This window comes from Pecten maximus, chromosome 10 (assembly GCF_902652985.1).
Source record: "Pecten maximus chromosome 10, xPecMax1.1, whole genome shotgun sequence".
Classification (NCBI taxonomy): Eukaryota; Metazoa; Mollusca; class Bivalvia; order Pectinida; family Pectinidae; genus Pecten; species Pecten maximus.
In genome coordinates, this window is record NC_047024.1 from 14,568,061 (window position 1) to 14,588,577 (window position 20,517).

At 33.5% G+C, this 20,517-nt stretch overlaps 1 protein-coding gene across 1 annotated transcript in view; it reads right to left on the reverse strand.

Annotated features, from left to right (window-relative positions):
- The window catches only part of LOC117335824, a 45,519-nt gene extending 44,096 nt beyond the window's left edge, over window positions 1–1,423 (reverse strand). The window contains exons 1-2 of the mRNA XM_033896036.1: window positions 1,237–1,423; window positions 660–886 (exon numbers count right to left, since the gene is read on the reverse strand). Coding sequence (XP_033751927.1) covers window positions 660–886; window positions 1,237–1,315 — 306 coding nt within the window. The 5' untranslated portion in view covers window positions 1,316–1,423. The remainder of the gene's footprint in view (window positions 1–659; window positions 887–1,236) is intronic.
- Between the last annotated feature and the right edge of the window lie 19,094 nt (window positions 1,424–20,517).

Sequence of the window (20,517 nt, forward strand, 5' to 3'; positions counted from 1 at the left end):
TGTTCTTACTCAAAACACGTTTGTTTCTATGTATATATATTCATCAAAACAGACACACAGTATATCAATATCCCTCATAGATAGGATTGAATGTTAAGTATTTGATTTTCTTCGGCGATCATCATAAATATGTTAATTTGAACTAATAACACGATGGCGTTGCAATGGATACCTATCTATCATTATACACCTGTAGTCACCCGAGGCTTCCAGGAAGTAAAACCACTAGGTATTGGGCTGTACAATTCAGAAATTATGGGATATTTTTATAGAGATTATACATATGTATACTTATAATTTAACATGAAGATTAAATATCTCGATTTTTTCAGTAAACTTTACGGTATTGACATAACAAGTCAATGCCCTGACAGCTATGCATTTACCAATGTATTTAAGTGTTTTAATATCACGACAAAAAATATAGAACCCTTGTCACTGTAGTGAATATGTTTAAAAGTTAAAAAAAAAATACTGACAAGGTTATTAAACTTCCTCTTGTTTTCAAACATATCTATATCATTAAGAGTTAAATTTCATTAATATTTAAATAACTGGAAAAAAACACTATGAAATATGCATGAAATATACACAAAGGAAAATATATACAGTTAAAATTAAGCAAGCTGAATATACAAGCATACTTTATAAGCACCAACCTGTATGTCTTGAAGATGATCTTGAATAACCATAGCAGTTCCATCGGCACTCTTCCTTATTACGTATAAAGGTCTGTTCACACGTAGATTGAAGTTCCTCGTAAGGACCATTGATAGAATACTTCCATTTTGAAATTTTAAAGTTAATTCAAAATTCAATGGAAAAATGCAGTCTTTTGATTGTTCAATATAATCCGGGATTTCGACAGTTACGTTTTCACCGTTTTCTACAAACATAAAATGAAATTAATTATTGACCACAATAAAACGTTAACTTTTTTTCCTCACGCTGGAGATTATGAAGCATAAGTCATTTACCTTAGAATTCACTTCCTATTCACTTTAACTAAATAAATACGTTTTTAAACAGACCATGTATAAATGTTTGCATCACTGAGATACTAGTACATACGATGATATCATAACGGAAAATAAACTCATTTATTAAATCTTCATCCTTAAATAAGTTTACGCTTTTCTATATGACAGCGTGAACACGAATCATATGGTTAGGGTGTTGTATTTAGATACTTCATAGAATATGAAACCTTTAAAAAAAACCAAGAGGAAAACTTACCTCTTGTTTCTTGTGAAGATGTCAGCATATACGGATTACAAATAATAACATAAATGATCCAAATATGACTTGAAGACATCTTCTAATCACAAGAAATATAAATATGAAACTCAAATCCACCTCATCTCGCCTGCTCCAACAGCCATGCTACCGACATACCTCACTGAACAGACAGGTAAAACTGTCTGTAGTTGTACGATGTTAAGCCCTGGCCAATTTGTAATCAAGGTGCGTTGACTAGTCATATTCATCCTAAATAACTCAAACGTGACCTTGGCTTACCTTACACATGTTAATTCATTACACACTCGTGAGTTAGACATTCGTTTCTATTTACACAAATGTTCAGGAATAAACAGAAGGATTCGACTTATTTTCTCTCATGCTATAACTTTTCAGCTTTATTATCAATTTTCTACTTTTTCAGCTCTCGGTGGTGTTTCTTTCTTACAAATTTATTATATGTTTCCCCTTAGGAAAACATGAAGCAGGTATGGAGTAATTACTGCTTCCATGTAGTTAATACTTACACCTATACACTATATACAATATATACTTATACACTCATTGACATGAATCTTTTTACATTTTCTTTGATATCAGACAAACATTGTTTCGGTTTAGCTTCAATCAGAAGTCTTTAGGTTCATTACTTCATTTTAAAAATCCAATTACAGTTTCGTACTGAAGGTACTGAAGACATGCAGGTTAACAACCCCCTTTTTTTACTGTAATCGTGGAAATTTACGCGGGGGAAGCCGCGAAATTAAACCATCGCGGAAATAGCTCTACGAACAGAGTTACAATACAGTGTATACATTATAATGGATATAAAGCATAGGATACAATTGTTTTCGTCCTTCTACGACTGGTCAGGGATGTAAGATGTCATAACGGTGGAAAACAAGTAACGTAGTCAGGGAAATCACAAAGGTTAGGATAATTAAAAACATATAGGTGGAGGGACATTTACACGACAGCTTGATAAGTGTAAGGGCTTTAACTCGACAAGTTAATACATTTAAAACATATAAGCGAAGGGGCATTTATTCGGCAATTTAAAATATCTAAAACATATAAGTGAAGGGACATTTATACAAGTTAATACATCTAAAACATATAAGTGTAAGGGCTTTTACTCGACAAGTTAATACATCTAAAACAAACCATTGGAGGCATTTACTCGATAATAGATATAAAATCCAATATTACTTTAAAACAAATATTCAAATATGAAGTCCTAGGACGAAGGGGCTGGCATATCAGGAGTAAGGTTTTGGTTGTCTAATGGGTTAAAGAACATCAACTTGCCATTAGTTACGACAAGTTTGCTTGTGATCTCTTCTGTTTTAAATACCGACATTAATTACAAAATTACAAAAATGGTGCCCTCAATACCGAAATCACTTAAGTGGTGCCCTCACTACCAAAATTACAAGAAGGGTGCCCCCACTACTAAAAGCACAAAAGTGGTGCCCTCACCGCCAAATTCATGAAAATTGTGCAATTGTCTAGTTCCATTTCCTCGACAGTGTTATATATTCTTTCGTTCTCATAAAGATTACATGTTCAATAAGACCTCCAAGGTGCTCCACGTCTTGATCAATACACTACTCAATAAAGTTATCTACCTATGGCCAATAAGAAACTGTTTCAGGGTTTCCTACCTGTTAACCAACACACTAACCCTTCCGTATCCCCTGGTCTAAAGTAATCTATTGTTCGTGGATTCTATGTAAAGCTTTATTTATTCCAATTTCCCTCGTATTACCAATGTTAAGTTAGAGAACTACGACATTGTTTTTCTTTCCGATTTCCTTCATTAGTCTTCTTTGCACCAATTTAAATTGCCGTTCCTGTGACCTCATTACCGACGGTTATATTCCAGTGTCTATGATTAATGGACTGATATTGTATTATACATTGATTGTGACATACATTGAATTAATGGGTGATTGTCATGTCAGCTGTTAAATGAATTGCAGGAAATTGTTCCCCTTCAGTATCACATACGTATTCGATAATGTTTGCTATGCTACTTTCGCAATATAACTTGTTTTTGACGCGAAGGAATATATAGTGTTTATGCGTGCTTGAACAAACTTAAAGGTTATGCAATGTTTCATTCAGCATATTTTGTTTTTCATGCCAATATATTTACATTCCTAATGTGGTTTGCTGATATGAACATACCAAGTGAAAACAACAAACATATCACCATGAATACACTATGAAAACCGTATGAAAACATTGTCTCTCGTGCAAATCACCTGATTAATCGGGTCATATTAATACGCCATCAAAAAATAGTCCGCCTTTCAATTATGAAAATATTGTGGGTTTTTGTTGCAATTTGTTCATATAAAATAAATATGATTTGAATTGAATGATTGTATTTAATATTATTTTTACTTTAATACTTCTTTCTTTTTGTTTTATACAAAATTAAACAAAAAAGACCGGAAAATGCGGAACGACATTAAAACAATGGCGTGGTGCATAGGCGGGATCTCCCGGCTGTTCTAAAAATTTGGCGTTTCGTCGTATACATGACAAATTTTTCTTATTAATAAAATTTCTCGTTTTCTCGATATAAATTTTTTAAATCAAGGTTATGTAAATATATGAATTGAATAGATTTTTTTTAATTTTCATTGCGGCTATGAATACCAGTAGCTAGCTACATATCCTCCGAGGCGCGCTACCGCGCGCCGCGGGATATGTAGCTAGCGACTGGTATTCATAGCCGCAATGAAAATTAAAAAAATCTATTCAATCCATATATATGGTGTGTCACTGTGTCCTTACTTAAGGAGAACGAACATTCATCTCAGGACGGCGATCAAATGTAATCGTATCTTACTGTAATTTGAATCAATTACTCAAGATGCTTTTAATAAGCGTCTTTTTTCATCAATTCAATCATTTTTGGATCCACGATTCTTACGATTCATTTCTGCACGCTGATGTTTTAATTCGCATAAACATTAGTGAACCTAATGGAGCTATGATACGCAGATATCCCTAAATTTCAATTATGACGTCATTACTCATATCGTTGCGGAAACTGTTTTTTGTTGTTGTTTTTTACGATTATCTTAATAAATTTCTGATGTATCTTCTCAACAAATCGTTTTATTTTTATATGGAACATGTGAAACTTTTTATAATTTGATTTCCATTTCACATCACAAACTAAATTAAAGTATTTTTAGACTTGTTGCAACCAAAAAGTAAGTATTCTGAAACCAATGAATACATTTAAGTAAAAGAAACAAGTTATACAAGATCGGATACGTTGTGATGAACATTACAATAAATCATTAATTGGCTTAATAAAGGTTTGTTAGCATATTAACGCGTTAAACCGTAAGTCACAACGGTGTGCAATATGTATCGACCTATGTGACTCTATCATATTCCCGTTAGTGGAAAACAACGATATGATAGCGTTCCTACCAAAAGAGTTTCTCATAGATAATGTGGTTAGCATTTTTTTTTTTTTATTTTTTTTTTTTTTGTAGAATTGTACAAAATCGAATAAAGAGTGTGACGGATAAATAAGAACAATTAATATAATCACAAAGTTTTAATCAAATTCAAAGAAAATGAACAATCTGTATTTGACGACTTTGTAACGTTTAAGATGAAAAAGTGAACCATACATATGAATTACTCCCAACTGGAAAAGGCACGTCAAGTCAGATGTAAAACTTTATACATGGTGTCATATCAGACACATGTTGTACAGCCGTCAGTACTGTAGAGTACGCAATACGTGCTCAACATTTTAACGGCTTCCAACTGGCTCAGACCTAGGACACCTGAGTCGAGTGAACTTTTAAATTTTACACGTCAAAATATAAAATGAAATCAAAAGCAAAAACGGGTTGTCATTCTCCACAATAGATTCAGAATAATTTCAAGATATTAATACCATATTTTGCATTTTAAAAGGAAGTAGAATTACATTTAATGTCTTCGTGCCATTCCCGTGTATCATGCAGTGTTAGAACTGTCGAATAGCTTGTCCTTATGGAGGCAATAGGACCTGCAATCGGTAATCACACTCTCCACGTTGAATGAAAACACTACATCTGAAAGCAAATGCAACGTGTTATTGCAGTTTTAGGCAACTTAGGAATGGTTGATTCCTGTGTAATCACTCCGACTAATTATGTTGAAAAATGTAGCAATACACATCCGAGTAGTCTTACATCCGTAAGATAAAAGTGTCGGCAATTTCTAAATATCGAAATATGTTTGTGTCGTGCTAACATAACCTAATACGGCAGCCAGCAAGGGTCATAGTGAAGAATATTGTGTCTTAATACAAACTTTAATTGCATTTTTTTCCCACTGAAATAGAGTTTATCAAACTGATAAAACTTATACAGCAATGAACAATGAAGGGGTAAGATTTTGCAGTGAAAATATATCAGTTTTTCTTTTTTTGACCAATCAGAGCGAACCTTTCTATTCATCTCATTGAAAATTGACGATTGTTCCAATCGATGTGGAGATAGATAAATGAGTTATTTTGCTGTATTTCTGAAATATTTTACTTGTTTTTGACAAAATACTCACTTGACGTTAGTTTTCCAAGCACAGATGCTCCGATAACAGCAAACACGCTTAAATTGCGTTGATCAGTCCTTTCAAAATGGCGCCATCAAGTTGACGTGGAGTAACGTCACAAAAAGATAACATCGTTAATTATGTTACTGATTCTCCCACTCGTGAAAATATTGATATTCTGTCATACTCATGAAATTTATATCATATTCAACGGGAAACCATTAAATATATATTACATTTTTGCCAGTATAATATAGAAAATTTTCAATCTTAAAAAACTCATTTCCACTGCAGTGAGGGCATTATTTAAGGTTTTGCGGGAACAATTTAAATGTGGAACTATATTTTGTAGCTTATTGATATTTTGAAATTAGCAGTTATCCCGATCAGCTGACTCCTTCGGTTGTCATTACGACGGATTAGACTAGATACTTTCCAGTAGGCAGGTAAAGAAAACAAATCGCATAAGCATTTGAAGGCCTCATTCGAAATGCAATTAAAGAAAATTCAGCGATTTGCCGTTTAATATCATATATTTTTCACGAAGATGGCAGTTTTTTCCCAAATATTTTCACAAGTGCGTACATTCATACCAATGAATTTCCTTTATATATCGTAACAACGATACAGTATGTAGTACGAAAGCTTATTCGTGCCGTTTTGAGAGGAAAAAATAACTTAAGTCATACCAACGAGATAAAAAGTACGAACAATTTAAAAAGTCGTACGAACGAGATAAAAAGTCGACTTGTACCATTATTTATCTCGTTCATAATGTCGTAATAACAACTTAATTATCTCATCAAAACCATGTATCTCGTGATAACGACATAGTTAAGTTTTAATAATGAGGCACTAGTCGTTAATACGACATACTATTTTTACAGTGACACTAATTGGTTTCTATGTTATTACTGTGAAAATACGACATAATTATTTATAATTTTGGTATTGAAGTATTGTACGAAAGACATACAAGATATTAACACCTTTCAATACAAAACCAAAATTGAATAAAACTGCATCAGACAACTGTTTTGTTCCTTTAAGAATTATCAGTGATGCTAGAGACATTCTACTGTTGTTTCGTCCTTCTATGTCTCGTCAGTGATGCTAGAGACATTATGCAGCTGTTCCTTTCATCTGAACCTCGTAAGTGATGCTGGATACATTATACAGCTGCTTCGTCCTTCTCCTTCTAGGACTCGTCAGTGATGCTAAAGACATCAAACAGCTGTTTCGTCCTTCTAGGACTCGTCAGTGATGCTAAAGACATCAAACAGCTGTTTTGTCCTTCTAGGACTCGTCAGTAATGGTAGAGAAATCATACAGCTGTTTCCTTCTTCTGGGACTCGCAAGTGATGCTGGATATATTACACAGCTGCTTCGTCCTTCTCCTTCTAGGACTCGTCAGTAATGCTAGAGATATCAAACAGCTGTTTCGTCCTTCTAGGATTCGTCAGTAATGCAAGAGAAATCCTACAGCTGTTTCGTCCTTCTAGGACTCGTCAGTGATACCAGAGACATCACACAGCTGTTGTGTTCTTCCTTCTAGGACTCGCCAGTGATGCTAGGGACATTGTACAGATGTTTCGTTCTTCTAGGGCTCCTCAGTGATGCAAAGTTATTGCCTTACAGACGACGTAGGAGAGCCAAATAGGTCTAAATGTCAAAATCTAAATGGACTTCATAATGTGTCCTGCAGCAAAAGACATCATAATCAGGTTCACGTCCACAGTAGAGTCCTCTTAGAATGTTTTACTTACAACCACGTTCGGAATTCACTTCCTCGCTTTCATTTAGTATAAACTTTATTTCGTTTCATACAAACAAGACAAAATACAATAAATGTCGCTTCAAGACTGAACATGATATGGAAACAAAATATGTGTTAAACCACTTCCCTTTAATTGAAATTTACGATATCGAGATGGACAAGATCCGCAATAAAACAAAATGTGAAAATAGATTTGATTAGATTATAAAATCCGTAAGTTTGATTCATCTACTGTTTATACTTCTATAGGAGGGGGAAGGGTGTGCAGGGAATAGGGGACAAGTGGGTGGGTGGTGAGCTTGCCTGATTGATTATTTCTTTATGGTTTTAATCAAAGAATTCATGATTATGCATGTTTTCGAATTGATGAAGAAAGAATAAACAGGATGATAAAATGATTTTATCCTTAGGTACGTGAGTTAATTCCAAAGTGATATTAATATTATATAAGAAATCAGAAACGTTTAGTAGCTATGATAAACTTTTGAACACAGCTGAACAATTCACTATTGCCTTCGGATGAAAGGTCAACATTTCCAAATAGTAACATTCTCTCTGTAAGGTTATAATGAGATATTAGATTGAAGTAAGTCGTGCGGAGATTAACGTATAGTGGGCATCGCAAAGGATAGTGGAAGTTTGTTTCGTTTGATAATCCGCATGAGCAGAAAGAACTATCACTCAAGCCTTTCGAGTAGAGGTAACTATTGAAGGAGCGCCATTCCATTTTGAGTCTTGCATAAACGATCTGACTATGTCTACTTCCAGAGGAGAAGTATAATGGAACTTTTATGGAAGGGCCATGAAAGTGTGTCTTAAGATTCCGCAATGACGGATTCGCTTAAACATCGGAAGGAAGAGAGATCCAGCAGTTTAAGACGGATGGAATAAAACAATTCTGAAATAAAGAAGTATGACAAAGAAATGGACGAAAGTTTTCTCCATCTCTAGTGGCATGAGTATGTACATCGGAGTTTCTATTCGGAAGAATGTCTTGTAAGGGGGAACTATACCGTTTCATTGTACAACATTAATCTTCTCTATATTTGTTTGGGCAACTGTTGGATTGTCCCACACAATGTCAGAATGTTCTAATACTGGACGAATGAAAGAAAAGTACACGGTTTGGGTGATTGCCGAATTAGAGAAAACTTAAATTTTCTAAGGAAATTAAGCTTAGAGGATACTTTGTCCATTATATAATGAAGATGGTCTTTCCATGAGCCGTTGTTGGATATGTATACACCTAGATGTTTGTGGAAACCGACTTCGTTTATAGGAATGTTGTTCATCTAAAGCGGAGGTATAGCTACACGTCCACTTTTCCTACTGACTGTTAAACTTTCGGTTTTTAAGGAATTGAACTATCCTTCTTTGTGATCAGGAATACATTTTTTGAAGGTCTCTGTTGATGAAATCTGCACTAGTTGCTGGAGTATCAACAAATGTATATAAAGAAGTGTCGTCAGCGAATAGCTTGATAATCGTCTCAAAGGCATTGACAATATCATTAATAAAAATCGAAAACATCAAAGTGCTTAAAATTGATCCTTGTGAATAGAAAGAAGCTTTCAATTGTTCTTAGAACTTTCTATTTATTGAAATGACATTTACGTTTCGCGTAAAATAGAATTTTAATTATTATGTTAAATTTTGTGAATATTAACAAGTAGCCAGCAATCAGAGGTCATCAAATTTACTACTTATATTTGCAAGGCAATGAAATGTGTTTGTAGTCTCACATATTTATGCAGATTGGTCAAAATTGCTTCTTACATGCTTGTTCATATTAAAAGTTACATGTTAAATGGAGTCTCATATTAATTAATTGCCCTCATATGTAGCCTCTGATTGTATACTATGTATTACATTAAAGCAGTATTTGACTTTTAATTTTAATTAATAATTTGACTTGCTTTCAATAATACTTTAAACAAGGTACTGAAATATAGTTTTGCATTCGTTTATATGTATATACATTACTGGAGAAGCCTGAGAGGACAGAAAGGCCAAGCGGCAAAGTCTTGCTTTTTTGTATTTTTTGTATTTTTTTATTTGTTATACATTCACCTTCGCAAGGACAGATTTCTTTTTTTATATGTTACATACAATGATATAAGTTACTACTTGGTACTTAGCTTCAAAAATATATGTTTACTTATGGTATATATTACCTAACGCATTTTGAAAATGATTTGCTAGTACATAAGTACATGAACGTATGCTCCAAATAACATCCTTGCTTGTACCGAATCATTTTCACTTAAATGTTCGTGATACATATACATATATCATATATTTTTTCACACGCATCTTTTCTGAAGTGAGTCGCGAATCGGGTTAAAATGAGGTCATCGTTACTATAAATAGAATGCTGACGTCTTCGTTCTTTAGACTTTTAATATTAATCCAAGCGTCAAATTAATTCATAAGCTTATTTCATCCCTATCCTATACATGTTTTAATGTCCACTATACATGATGTATGCCACGCCTCATTAGAGAAGGGAGTGATGTGTGTTTACCCACGAAGCTATCAGGTCCTGACTTGATAAGTCCTCGATTGATAAAGGAAGCCGCCGATATTTTAAGTTACCCTCTACAACTATTGTTTAACCTTTCACTAACCTCATCTACATTTCCGTCTCCCTGGAAAAAAGCACATGTCACACCTGTTTTTAAAAAAGATGACCCCTCTGTTATCAGTAACTACCGTCCAATATCTTTATTGTCTATTATTGGCAAATTAATGGAATGATGTGTGTATGAATATGTCTACAATTTCCTTATCGATAAATCACTTCTAACCCCGTACCAATCTGGCTTCAGATCTGGTGATTCTACCATCAATCAACTTCTATCAATTTCCCACGATATTTTCTCTAATCTTGATAAGGGTAACGAAATCAGATTGATAGTCTGTGACATAAGCAAGGCGTTTGACCGGGTTTGGCATCGAGGCCTACTATCCAAATTAAAATCTTTCGGAATAACTGGAAATCTCTTTTTACGGTTCTCAAATTATTTACGTAATCGTTGCCAAAGTGTAGTTATGAACGGTAAGCAATCCAACTTAGCCTTTATTACAGCGGGTGTTCCACAAGGTTCAATCCTAGGCCCACTACTTTTCTTAATTTTCATAAATTACATTGTTAATAACATTAGCTGTGCCATAAAACTGTTTGCTGATGACACATCTCTGTATGTCATCGTGGAATCTCCACATCTTAGCGCTTACCTGTTAAATGATAACCTTAGTAAAATTAACGAATGGTCTAAACATGGCTTGTTAACTTTAACCCTTCTAAAACTCTAACAATGACCCTAAGCAAAAAAACTAACAAACCGATGCACCCCTCCCTATTCATGAATCATACCATACTTACGAAAGTCACTTCACACACACATCTAGGTATCACACTCTCAGCTAACGGAAACTGGACTGATCATTTACAGCACATTATAAGTAAAGCCTCTAAAAAAAACTTGCTGTCCTCAGAAATCTCAAATTTAGCATTGATCGGAAATCCCTTCAAACTTTATACTGTTCATTTATTAGACCTTTACTAGAATATGGAGACATTGTCTGGGACAATATAACATTAGGCCAAAGTAAATTATTAGAAAGTATACAACTTGAAGCTGCTAGGATCATTACCGGGGCTACAAAACTTACAAGTCACGACCGCCTATATTTAGAGTCTGGTTTAGATACTCTTGTTAACAGAAGAAGAAAACATAAAATTATTAAATTTCATCAGATGGTTCATGACCAGTGTCCTAACTACTAACAAACTTGCTTCCAGCTCGCCATTCCAATATCCACTCCTACAACACAAGAAGTGCCGACTCCTTCAAATTAATTCCCTGTCGAACTAATCCCTTCAAAGACTCTTTCCTTCCCTCTTCTGTTGTTCTGTGGAACGCACTCCCTGAGGTCATAAAAACTAACCCCTCTATTATTAATCTTCAAACATTCCTCAATGCTGGCACTGAAACCGTACCCCTATATTACTATCGCAAGTTGTAAAACTAGACACAGTCAGATTCACCACGCACGACTCAGGATGCATTGTAGTTCTCTGAACAGTCATTTATATATACGCAATCTAGTTAACAGTCCCCTGTGTTCATGCAACCTATCTGACGAAACTACAGAGCACTTCCTTCTTCACTGTCCAAACTACCAGCACACAAGAATTCAATATTTTAGAAACTTACCTCCCGACTACAATGTTAACATTTTATTATATGGTAACCCTGATATGCCAGACCAGTATAACGAAAATATCTTTGATATTGTTCAAACATTTATTATGCATTCTAAAAGATTCTAGAGTCACTGGTACACGTCTAACATCACATTCTTATAATGTGTGCTTTTTATATGCGCAATATCTATACGTACCGAAAACACCATACGATTCCATACCACAGACCTGGTTACCGATATAAGGTTGTAAGGTTGTAATACAATTATTTCGGTTAATACATGTGCAAATATATTATATATATATATTAACAAAATATCGGTAAATCCATGTAACAGTTTCCTCTTCTCAACCCCACACGCTTTCCTCCCCTCCCCCGCACCCCCTCGCTACCTGTATTAATTAATGTAGTCCACTTTGTCAGTACCGTCATTTTGCCAATATGTTACAACTTAGGGAGACAGATTAATATAAGTACACTGTACTTGTTTCTGAATCCGACCATTTTCATTTATGTTGCTGTACTACATGTTGTATTGAATCACAAATAAAATACAATTTAAACTAAGCTATCAGGTTGTTTTTTTCTTTCTTTTTTCCCGTCGTTCTGTCATCATTTTCATCTGCGCGCCAATTTGGCTGGACTCTTTACATACTTAATGTTTTCAATCTATATTTCAAATATAATTAAGTTATTTGTAGTGCTGTGGGGATCATATTTTTAATAATTGCAGTATTATGAGTCTTTGCCATATTTGGCTCTAACTTTTTGGATATCGAACTGTCACATTCAGTGTTTTCTATAGAGGTTGCGACTGTTATATCCCTATTTATCCTATCTATTTAGGGGACATCACCCTTTATATATCAATAGATATGTAAATATATAAGTCTTATGGCTTAATTGATAATTTATAGCAACTTCCTGATAACAATTTTTTAATCAAACATTGTATTGAGCCTTTATAATATATAAAAATATGATGTATGAATATTGAAATATCTTTTTTTAAATATAATATGCATATCCGAAATTTTAAAGGTATTGTGTTATATATATGGGCTCGATCTCGGCCATTACTCTCCTACACATGCCAGTTGTAGTGATTTATATCAGAGATGCTCAGTAAATTAGCCCAGTATCCTCGAGAAATAAATCACAGGCTGTTAATTTGTCTTCAACATTATATACATGTCCATTATCCCCAGTCTATTTCAGCTGTTTGATGACTTATAGACGTCACTTATTCTTCAAACTAGGATTGACAGCTTCATCACGAATACTCAATGAACACCATGTTTTTAATTGATGTGACGTCACCAGCCCTTGCTAATTGGACAGGTGTTTTGTATTCAGGTTATTTGAAATAACGAAATAATATACATGTATATTCAATCATGCTATGCGTATGTTGTTTAAAGCATTTTATTGCACTTAAAAGATGTTTTAATGTGTTACAAACGTAAATTTGGAATTACATTAGATTCAACATCATAATTTAAGATAAAATATTAGATGAAATTAATGCCATTAAAATTAATTAGCAGACTCACTTGATAAGGTAGTAACGAGAGAAAAGTGTCAAATATAATAATATTGCTCAATATATATCAATTAATTATCACAATGTGTACAATCAGACATAACTCTTTGTCCCTGCATTATTGTCACGTTTTACTTATTGATAGACACGTGACGTTATCTAGAATATCTGAACAATATACTGGAGACGTGTTTATTGATATATTCCACGTGCTACATAATTATTTCAACCTGTGTAACACCGTCAACCAACTTATTTTCGCAACGAATTAATTTCGAGTTTTCATTCCTGATGACTTTTTATCAGAGATTTAATTTCGCGATTAAAAGTCATAAAGGTCTACTGTACCTGTTATTGAAATTATTACGTGGTAATTAATTTTCTCGAATTCTAATATTGAAAATTGTGAAATTTATTGAATTATTGGCCTATCTATAGCACTTCCCCTCCAGACTTCGACAACGAAACAATTATATAATGTATTAATTCCATTCATGTTTTTGCTCTACTGTATCTAACTCGAAGTTTGTAATAAAAGCACAATCGTAAGAACTTTTCTTTCTAAAATATTTTATGAATACAAAAAATATTTTATGAATACAAACCAAAGAAATATGAATTTTCGATGGTTCAAATTGCGATCATATAATATGCTGATATCCAAATGTTTTATCTATTGAAAAAAAAAAATAAGCCACACGTTTCTCAAAAAAAATAATTATTTCCTGGGTACCTGTTCTACATGATACTATTTTCTCCTCGAATATAACAAAAATAAAACAACTTGAAAGTTATCTCTGTATAGCATTTCAACAGTAAATCAATCCTTAGCCAGGAAACAGAAAATACAGGCATAATATCGAAACCGTAGTGTCACCACGCAATTTGTAAAAATAATTTCGAAGTTTTTACCGGATAAATCGGCACCAGATACAAAGATCATTTTTCCTTTGTACATGTTTAAAACTAATTATATTTAAAAACAATACTAATTTGTTATTTGTAATGACATTTGAAAAGTTATAACAGATTGAGTTGATGTGACCACGTAATTCGACGCAATTTGCAAATTTTTCAAATGTCATTATACATTGTAAGTAATACGTATTTTGTTAATAGAACTATATTTACATTTACACTGCAGCCCCACTATATAACTTTACCAAGCTCACTTGGAAGTTATGAGTCCATAACTTCCAAATCTTTATTATGACGTCATTATTATAGTGACGTCATAATTGTCACGTCGGCGATAACGAAAGATGGCTGTTGAAAAGGCTGTTCCGTCTTTGACGATAATAAGTTGTTCATTCATTATCAGCGTAAAATTCCTGGATATAGTCTTTCAAATTCGTTGTTAAATGTAAATATAAGCATTAGCGCGCTTCATTAAATTTGCCTTTGTCCAGTTGGCATTCATCAGCCCATAACTTCCAAATGAAAGCAGTTCAATGCTTAATTGATACGTGTACAAAGGAATGATTATCTTTACATCTGGTGCCAATCAATCCTGATTAAAATTGATTTTTAAAATTTTATTGCAAATTGCATTGATGTGACCATGTAATTCGACGCAATTTGTAATAACTCCTCAAATGTGATTATAAGTAATAAATAGGTATTGTGTTAATAGAATTAGATTGAAACATGTACAAAGTGAAGATTATCTTTCCATCTGGTGACAATTCATTCGGTTAAAACAACATTGAATTTTTTATTACAATTGGGTCGATATTACAAATTGCGCGGGGACAAATAGTAGTCCTAACTCAAAGTCGGTAAAACGAGAGGGGGGGTATGGAAACATATATTTGAATATGCCCAGGTGGTCCGGAGGGTTAAGCGTACTAATCACAGCTTAGTTCATTACAAAACAATGTCATTTTGATGCATTAGAACTTGGTGGTCCTTTATATCAAAACTCTTAGAACATCTTTAAAATGTCTTTAGTTTTCACAAAGAAGTAATGCATAAGATATATTCTGGTGCCATCTTGATGAATATATAGAGCTAGTTGTTTTATCGTGTCAATAAAGCTATCCTTTTATGCTGGTTATGGTACGTGTTAAAGGAAACGTGATGTTGAACAGCTGGAGTTACTGATATAGAATACACTTGATTGGAAAGTGACCGTTATTGATATACAAAGATATACCAAGTATATTGTATAATCTACGCTAGGGTTACCATAATAAACATCGCTAACAAACACGTGACAAGGCTTCACTATGAGAAAGCTAAATTGAATATAATGAAAACTTGCTGATGTAAGTATAGGTAGATGAGTTTGTTTAAGAACAATGATAAAATAAATAAAACTGATGAAAGTTGTTGTATTGACAGAGTAGACATTTCCGTCACCACGTGTGGCACCGTACATTACACCTGGATAGCTTGTAAAATTACATAAATAATGTAGCTGACAGAGGGATGTCGATGGACGAGAAATATCTGCCCTTTACTGATATGCGTAAAAACTCCTTACAAGTGTACTTTATTGGTCAACATGCAGATATGTGTCTCGAAATCCCACGCCTTCCACAAAAAATTACAAAGATATATAACGATTTCTTTGATTAAAATTATGTACAATATTCTTCCACGGTCATGTTCAGTGCCCTACCGCTTTCTTTTCTTGTTGTTGCTTTTTGTGTTGTTGTTTTTTTGTTGTTGTTTTTTTTTGTGACAATAACGGATTTTTTTTATTTCAAACAACTGATATATCGATTTGACTAAAATGTGTATACATCTGTGTTACCAGATTGTGTGGTAAGGTTAACCTCATCTTTAACATTGGTGATTTTAGGTATTAATTGATCGTTAAATTAACATATCTGTCCCTGGTCTATATCACTTTTATCTGACAGCGTCACTACTTATATTAGCGCGGTCGGTACAAACATTTCCGGGAACATCCCTCTTTTTTATGGTGATGAAAAAGCTAATCAATTGTATTACAATAATGGTTCAATCAAAACAGATACATAATATATAAATTAACATTCTGGTTAATTAATAAAACACAAATAGGTTAAGATCATCTTCCTTCCAACGGTATACATTAACATTAATACCACCGCAACATCCAGGTGGTACTCATTTGATTTTCGTTACAAAGCCTTGAACCGCTATATTCTCGTTACAAAGCCTTGTCTCACTATATTCTCGTTACAAAGCCTTGTCCCACTAGATTCTCGTTACAAAGCCTTGTCTCACTAGATTCTCGTTACAGAGCCTTTTCCCACTAGATTCACGTTACAAAGCTTTGTCTCACTAGATTCTCGTTACAAAGCCTTGTCTCAATTAATTCTCGTTACAAATCTTTGTCTCACTAGATTCTCGTTACAAAGCCATGTCTCACTATATTCTCGTTACAAAGCCGTGTCTCACTAGATTCTCGTTACAAACCATTGTACCACTAGATTCTCGTTATAAAGCTTTGTCTCAATAGATTCTAGGTACAGAGCCTTGTCTCACTAGATTCTCGTTATAAAGCTTTGTCTCACTAGATTCTCGTTACAAAGCCTTGTCCCACTAGATTCCCGTTACAAAGCCTTGTCTCACTAGATTCTCGTTATAAAGCTTTGTCTCACTAGATTCTCGTTATAAAGCTTTGTCTCAATAGATTCTAGGTACAAAGCTTTGTCTCACTAGATTCCCGTTACAAAGCCTTGTCTCACTAGATTCTCGTTACAGAGCCTTGTCTCACTAGATTCTCGTTATAAAGCTTTGTCTCAATAGATTCTCGTTACAAAGCCGTGTCTCACTAGATTCTCGTTACAAAGCTTTGTACCACTAGATTCTCGTTACAAAGCCTCGTCTTACTCGATTCTCGTTATAAAGCTTTGTCTCAATAGATTCTAGGTACAAAGCCTTGTCTCACTAGATTCTCGTTATAAAGCTTTGTCTCACTAGATTCTCGTTACAAAGCCTCGTCTTACTAGATTCTCGTTAGAAAGCCTTGTCTCAATAGATTCTCGTTACAAAGCGTTGTCTCAATATATTCTCGTTACAAAGCCTTGTCTCACTAGATTCTCGTTACTAAACATTGTACCACCAGTTGTAATAACAAAGATATCACCAGTTGAAGTCTAAAGTAACCCTTTGTCAAGTTTCTGTTGATAAGTTTTTTAATTGATATGTACATATAAATATATCATGACGGCTGAATTAGTGTTAAACGATGATGCCTCCCTCCATTTACCTTATTGTCCGTATAAGTTATCATAGTTTTTGTTTGTTTTATTTTGTTGTTTTTTTTCATCGCTCCTTTATCTGGATTCAAAATGGCAATATACATTTTTAATCGGAAAAAGCAATAGCATATACTTGTCCGCCAATAGTTTAATTTAGTTTTTTTTAGTTTGATGTCTATTAAAATAAGATTTTCTTTATCATGAAAATCATTGTCAATGAAATTAAGTTTTTCCGATGAATGAATATATCCAACCTATGAGCTTCCAAGTTATAACAAACCTGATGACAGGTCCGCGTTACATCCCACGAGATAATAAATCATATCGCCGTTATTGACACGTGACTTACTGACACAACAATAGGAGATAAAATGTACATTATCAATCTATTATTTTAATTAACAATGCCCCGACTACTTTCCGTCCGGGTGATATAGATACCGATGGACGTCCGGTCATTAACAAGTCAATGGACTTGGTTTATTGTGTTGTATGTGCTACTGTTTCTGTTTTACAAGCATTTATCTTCTTTAATGAATCTTTTCAGCCAACACGTCTAGTAAAAGTTGTGAGTGCAGTGATTATTCAGTCACGACTTCGTCTCTTTGATATCATTTCATATTATTCACAGACGTAATAATTAAAGAAAAAAAATAATGTAATTCCAGTGATGTTAAGTGACCTGAACCTCGCGTTTTAATTACTTGACATAGTGACATGGTTCACAATACACACATTTACTTGTTCTTTTGAAATCTAATTTTTAGAATTATTTAATTCATTTAATTATGGAGCTATATCACCTCCCCATCTCGACTTTGACATTCCTGTCGGCCTTTTTTTCAGTTTCTTCAGTCGCCTCTTATTTATGAACTATTATTATCTTTAGTATGTATATAAAAATGCGTGATAGTAAGATTTAACGTCTAATTACCTAAATAGTAAAAAGACAGGTGTGTGCTCAGACTACATGGAATCGCTACAGACTATTGTCTAGGCCGATAAGTCATATTGCAATCTTCAATACGCATGAAAATAGCATATTACAAGAATATAACCTACAAAGACGCATTATTTGTAATCAAATAGACTTGTCTTCTTATTTTACAAAATATCCAAGTAGAGAGTGGTGTTATCTCGTACAAATGGTTGTGGAAATGTTCATGCTTTGTGTGTATGGGGGACTAAAGCTTGACTAACTTATTTACACATATTTAAATTACGGTGAAACTGAAGACACTTGTACAATTTAACCAGTAATAATGTTCTGCGTTATACCAGATTTTACAGGTTATTTCAGCCTCAATATACGCCTCATTTAGCTCCGTAATTCAGAAAGTCTTTCTAAAAGGTTTTTTTTCTGAAAAAAAGTCCACTTGATAATTATGCAAATATGATGCTACAACATACTTAAGCTGAGTGGTATCTACCAAGAAATATTTGGTAGGTAATTAGAAAAAAATGAAAACTGATAAAAGTGGGTCTCACTGAGTTTTACACGAATTTCTCAATGCGACTTTGAAAAAAAATCAAACACCAATTAATCTGCAGAGTTACCATTAAAATGGTGATGACAGGACAGTAAGTACTTCATGGCCGACCAAAGCAATCGGTAGATGACGTAAAAAGAAGAATGGAACTGGAACAAACCGTGAACAGTCCAGACATGGATTTGGGGATGAGGCAGAAAGAGGGATGGTGTTAAAAGCGAAACTCGTGTTGAAATCGGACGTAGAAATGGAAGCTTAATATTACACTTTACGACATTGTACATTTACAGCAGGTGTCCGTTATGTGAGAGGGTGTTAGTCTAAACTTATATATTATTGTAGCCCAACATACATGCCGGGTCTCTAAGTAAGATAATACGTTTACTCTTTGCCTCGAGCTTGTGTGATACAGTTGAACTGTACAATAATCTGACACAAGAGTCGTTAATCTGCTAGTCATCTCCTAAACCTGTATTCATTTAAAGACACAAGGTTTGTAAACAACACCTATTTTTAGAATTCCGACCTTTAACGGAAACGTCTAAAGGGTTTCTCAACATCGTTTCGGCAACGTTCGTAAATTAGATGGTTACAAAGAGTCACTATTAACGGTAAGTATGTCAATACTAACCCACAGTATCGCCGTCAATGCACCTAAGAGAAGTTAATCTAACTACAATGTACAATGTATATATAAATGGATTTTAGTAAAAGTTGCTTATATTGGGGCTTTTATGCTACCTGTTATTAAATATACATTTCCATAATACATATTTGATTGTTTCATCAGAACAATGTTCCCATAGGTATATTTAACCACAATGCTTCAATTAAATGGATCTTTCCATCGATATTTTTCAGATTGGTTAATCAAATAAGGTATAGAATTACACATGTTTAATCACATCGCTTGGTTTTGACGGCTCTTAACTCAATGTATTTATTAATATATTGATCTGGAACTTTTTAATTTATTTTTTGTTTAAACTATCTTTCCATTGATATATTGAACTTGAACTTTGTAATTTGTTTTGTTGTTAAAACTATCTACCTTTGTCATATTGAACTTGAACTATGTAATTCTATACGTTGCTTAAAGAATCTATCCATAAATATATTGAACTTGAACTATTTAATATGATTTGTTGTGTAAACTATCTGTTCATTAATATATTAAACTTGAACTATGTAATTCGAGAATTTATCCATTAGTATATTGAACTTGAATTATTTGATTCGATTTGTTGTTTAAAGAATCTATCCATTAATATATTTGACTTGAACTATTCAATATGATTTGTTGTTTAAACTTTCTATCCATTAGTATATTGATCTTGAATTATTTTATTCGATTTGTTACTTAAATAATCTATCCATCAATGTATTGAACTTGAACTATGTAATTCGATTCGTTGCTTAAAGAATCTATCCATTTAATATTGAACTATGTAATTTGATTTGATTTGTTGTTTAAACTATTTATCCA